A 5,376-nucleotide genomic window follows, 5' to 3' on the forward strand; every position below is an offset into this window, starting at 1 on the left:
TTTTTTTTTAAGACAAGGTTTCTCTGTAACTGTCTAGACTTCCTGGAACTTGCTTTGTAGACTAGGCTGGCCTTGAACTCACAGAGATTTACTTGCTTCTGAGCCTTCCACCTGCCTCTGCCTTCCAAGTGTTTGGATTAAAGGTACGTGCAGCAACCACCTGGCCTGTACAAATATTTTTAATTTGTGTTTGGTGTGTGTACAAAGTGAAGGTCAGAGGACAGCTGACCTTTATTTGGGGTGTGTACGCAGAAGACAACTTTTTTGAGTTGGTTCTCTCCTTCTGTGGTTTCCATGGGTTTTGTATGGAGAAAGCTAAATATGCCGTGGTGAAGGGAAAGCACTTCAGTCCATTGAGGCTGGACTCCCCTGCAGCTAGCTGCGAAAGGCTGAGTTCATTCTTAAAGTGTCTCTGAGCTTTTACCAACACTCACTGCCAGACACACACAGACACACACACAGATCCCAAAGAATAACCTTGAACTTCTGATCCTTCCACCTCTGCCTTCTAAGTGTTGGAGTAGATCACAAGAAGACTTGTTCTGATAGTGTATCTTTTTTGCCTTGAAAACTTTTAGCTGTTCTTTTAGAGTAGTGTTTGCCAGCAACATACTCTTAGTTCCTTTTTGTGGGAGAGATCCTTGATACCACTTCCAGGTTTGGTGATTCTGTAAGAAGACACGTGGGACTCAGCTTTTAGTCATACTAAGAGTTGTCGTTTATTATGGCAAACGATTCAGTTCAAAACTGGGGATGGTAGAAACAGACTGTGGTACATGGGCCTATGATTGCAGTACTTGGGGGATATGGAGGGAGGCAGGATTTGGATTGAGTTTTTTTTTAAAGGAGTGAAAAAAAGACAAATGCACACAAGCATGAGCACCTGTGTTTGGGTCCTTGGCATCCACATAAAAAGGCAGGAATGGTAGTGTATGCTTGTAATCCTAGACTTGGAAAGGAAAACAGGCAGATCCCTAAAATTCACTGGGCAACAAGTGAGCCAGGCCTAAGTGAGAGAATGTCTCAAAAAGGAAGAGGGAGGGCCACTAAAGGAAGTAAATATACTTGAGGTTGACCTTTGGTTTCCACCCACAGGTGCACATACATAAATGTGTATTTACACAGAAGACTCAAATTGAAGTGAGTAGAGTAAAATGTGGAGGAAGGTTTCTAGTGTTTTCTCCAGAAATGAATTAAGACTAGGAGTAAACGTTGTCTACCATGAAACAGAACCAAGGAGTTTTTATTGAACAGTAGCACATATCATGGTTCCCAATTTCTAGAAGGAAAGCAGATGTTCAGTAATCCCATGTTTTGTACAGAGCATTGCTCTCCAAATTCAAGTTTCCATATACCAGCCAATGGTCATTTTGGAAGCAGGACAAAATAAGGATAATAGTTATTTCCTTGCTCTGTTCTTTTCCTTTTCTGCAATATTATATATAAGAATAACTTTATTTTTTAATTTTTTTAAGATTATTTTTCTGTGTAGTTCTTGCTGTCTTGGAAATTGCTCTTAGACCCTGCTGGCCTTGAACTCCAGAGATCTGCCTTTCTCTGCCACCTAAATGCTAGAATTAATGGTATGATCACCACTGCCCAGGAAGGAATAACTTTATTTTTAAAAGTTTTAAGCATGTATGTGTATGTGTGCATGTGCACTCCCTCGCGTGATGCATGTGCCTGTGCCTGCAGAAGTCAGAGTTCTTGTATCCCCGTGGAGCTGGAGATACACATAAGTAGTTGTGAGCTACCTGATGTGGTGGAAAAATGCTCTAGGGCCCTCCTGAAGAGTGTTTTGTATTAGTATTCAGGCTTGTGGACTGACCTGACCTTGGTAAAAGTCCTCAGCTGTGCCACCAAGCACCACCCGTACCGATTCACTATCTTCCCTTTTAAAAGTGCCCTGCCCACTCCCACCCCTCCCTCTTTTTCTCTACAGGCCTTTCTCTCTGCCTCTCCCTTTTTTTTTGCTTTAATTTTTTATTTTTGAGACCAGGTTTCTGTGTAGCTTTGGAGCCTGTCCTAGAACTAGCTTTTGTAGATCAGGCTGGCCTCCAACTCATAGAGATCCACCTGCCTCTTGCTTCCCGAATGCTGGACTCTCTCCCTCTTTTCTCTCTTTTCTGTCCCCAGAGGCCTGTCTCCCCCCCCCATTCACTTTTGCCCAATAAACCCCTCCACCTGAGCTTTCTCCCTCCCTCCTTTCCTCCGTCCTTCCCTCCCTTCCTCTCTCCCTTTCTTTGTTTTTGTTTTTGTTTTTTTCGAGACAGGGTTTCTCTGTAATTCTGGCAGCTCTGCAGACCAAGCTGCCCTGGAACTCCTAGAGATCAGTCTGCCTCTGCCTTCTGAGTGCTGGGATTAAAGGTGTGCACCACCACCACCGCCCAGCTAGTTCTGTTTTCATTTTGAAGTGCCTAGGTTCCTTTCTTTCTCCTTCTGCCATTCCTTCCTCCCTCCCACCAGGATGGTTTTCCTGTGTAAAGTTCAGTTTCTGACTTCTCATAGTGTTTTATGAAATTCATAGTGGGAAAGCAGCGTCTCGACTCATTTTGTTCCTTAGTTGCAAACATCAGGTAGTATAAGTTTGAATGATGAAACAGTTGTTAAAACTGTATCTGACTTTCATGTTGGGATCAAAATTTGGAATGGCTAAGATTTCCTTTTGTCTTGGTTTGGAAAGTTATTTCTGTCATTGGCAAAAGTAATTCATTGACTCCAATTCCCTGTTTATTTTGATGTTCTAGGAAGACTTAAGATGGTTGTGAGCCACCATGTGAGTCTTGGGAGTTGAACTCCAGATCTTTGAAGATCAGGCAGTGCCCTCAACTCCTGAGGCATCTCTCCAACCTTATACTATTGTTTTTAACCTTTCTTTCCCCCATGTTTAATCATTGTCATAAGAGTAGTTTGTAAATTGTATTTTTGTAGTTTGAACAGTTCCAGTAGAATTTGTGTGTGTGTGTGAGAGAGAGACAGAGACAGAGACAGAGACAGAGAAAGACAAGACACTGCCCTCCTGTGGTTAGAATAAGGTAGCTGTTTTGGAAAACTACTAGCCTACACAGCTTGTGATAAGAAGGGATCCTTCCCACCTCCATAAGCTTCCTTCACTTTTCCTTAATAAATCTACAGTTGCTGAAGTTAAAAATAACGAATGTAATTGTTTAGTCTTTTTACTCCGAAATATTTTGATTTTTCTTCTTAGGTTTTTCTAGTGTATGTATATATATTTCTCATTTTCATATTTTATTAGGGGAATTAAGATAATTAATTATAAGCTAGGCAGTGGTGGTGCACATCTTTAATCTCAGCATTCAGAAGACAGAGGCAGGATTTCTGTGAGTTTGAGTCTAGCCTGGTCTACAAAATGAGTTCTAGGAGAGCCAGGACTATTACACATAGAAATCCTGTCTTAAACCCTTCTCCCAAGAAAAATAATTAATTGTAAACAAAAATTGTTATGAAAAGGAGAAACGGTCCTTTTTTGTTTTTAGTATTTATTTGTGAGGTTATGTGCACATAGCTCAGAAAATTAACTCTCCATGTGGGTCTTGGGGACTGAACTCAGGTCATTAGGCTTGGCAGCAAGTGCTCTTACCTGCTGATCCATCTCAGCATCCCAGGTCTGTTTTTGTTTTGTTCTGTTGCCCAGCTGACATTATGTAGCCCAGACTGACGTTGAATTTTCTACAGTATTCATGTCTCTCCTAAGTGCTGTACTTATGGGCATGAACCATTTTGAGGGGGAGAAACTCTACATATTTAGTCTAGGCTGGCTACTTACTAACTCTTGGTACTGCTGCCTAAATCTACAGTGCAGGAACAGTCACGTACCATTCTGGCCAGTTTAACCAAAGTACTGTTGCATGTAAACACGCGTGTTTTACTCAGGATAGTTCACTCTTGTTTGTTCTTGCAGTATAGTATAATTTCTGAACAGAGCAGCGATTTTTTTTTATTATGAGTTTTGAAATTTATGATTATTTTCTATTTCTGTGTGTTTTTGTTTAACTAGTAGAAGAAATTAGTTATTTATAGTGAAATTGCAGAAAAAAACAAGGCTAATAAATAGCCCAAGAAAAGCATGCTATTTGTTTATTTCATATTCACTAATTAAAACATTAATTTTAGCCTTTTTGATCCATTTCTGCTTAAGAATTTAACTTACTGTTTGTGATTTATGGAAGAGTTCTGGGTGAAGTCTCTAGATATGTATGTTTTAGATCTAGTTATTGACATAGTTATAATAACAGACAATTATAAGAATGAGAACTTAAGAATTCATTATATTATTTCCTTGTTTCTCAGGTCTTAGAAAAATACCCTAATACACCTATGAGTCATAAAGAAATTCTTCAAGTTATCCAGAGAGAAGGGTTAAAGGAAATCAGGTGAGTTATTAAAATACTACTAGTAATAATTATGCTTGTATTTATTAGTATTCTTTGTCTAAAGCAGTCATTGATTAGTATGGTATACTTTATGAACTTCCAGTTTTTTCAGCTGTCAGTCCTTGGGGTTTTTAAGTCATAGCATTTATAAAACTAAAAATAAGTAAAGTAAATCCTTATGAGAAAGTAACTAAGCTGTCTTTCAGAGCACATGCACTTTGATGCATAGGAAAACCTGGAGTCATCTTTAAACCATCACCTATCACTTCGTGCTTTGTATATACTGAGTTCAGTAATTGAGTAAAAATTACTACATGGCAGTTTCAGAAGTAGGCAGTATGAGAAGAAATAAGATTTATTAAAGAAATGGAAATGATGTTTGTGTGTCAAGATGCTGGGCATCATGACATAATGCCTATAGTCCAAGATGCTTGTCAGAGGCTAAGGCTGGAAGATCACTTGAGCCTGAGTTCTAGACCAGCTTGGATAACATAGCAAGACCTCTCCCCCCAAACAAACAAAAAACCAAATAAATAGGGCTGATAAGATGTCTCAAGGAGTTAAAGCTCTTGCCAGTTCGATGACCCAAGTTTAGTCTCTAGAACTCACAGTGGAAGAAAGGAGATGACTTCTGAAAATTGTTCTTTGGTTCCCCCCCTTTGGTCGGTCTCTCTCTCTCTCTCTCTCTCTCTCTCTCTCTCTCTCTCTCTTTCTCTCTTTCTCTCTCTCTCACACACACACACGCACACACTCACACACACATGTTTAAAAATCAATAAATGTTTAATGTGTTAATAGGGTCAAAGATACTACCCTTTGATTTCTAAGATTCTTGTTAGCATATAATAGTCATTGCATAATTAAGACTGTCATTAAGAAATGTTAAAATTATTTCAGATTCAGCCGGGCGGTGGTGGTGCACGCCTTTAATCCCAGCACTCGGGAGGCAGAGGCAGGCAGATCTCTGTGAGTTCGAGACCAG

The 5,376-nt window shown here is 39.7% G+C and overlaps 1 protein-coding gene across 1 annotated transcript in view; it reads left to right on the forward strand.

The window, feature by feature from the left end:
* The window catches only part of Asxl2 (ASXL transcriptional regulator 2), a 76,572-nt gene that overhangs the window by 8,953 nt on the left and 62,243 nt on the right, over window positions 1-5,376 (forward strand). The window contains exon 2 of the mRNA XM_005360858.3: window positions 4,312-4,394. Coding sequence (XP_005360915.1) covers window positions 4,312-4,394 — 83 coding nt within the window. The remainder of the gene's footprint in view (window positions 1-4,311; window positions 4,395-5,376) is intronic.

The sequence above is a fragment of the Microtus ochrogaster genome, linkage group LG3 (assembly GCF_000317375.1).
Source record: "Microtus ochrogaster isolate Prairie Vole_2 linkage group LG3, MicOch1.0, whole genome shotgun sequence".
Lineage (NCBI taxonomy): Eukaryota > Metazoa > Chordata > Mammalia > Rodentia > Cricetidae > Microtus > Microtus ochrogaster.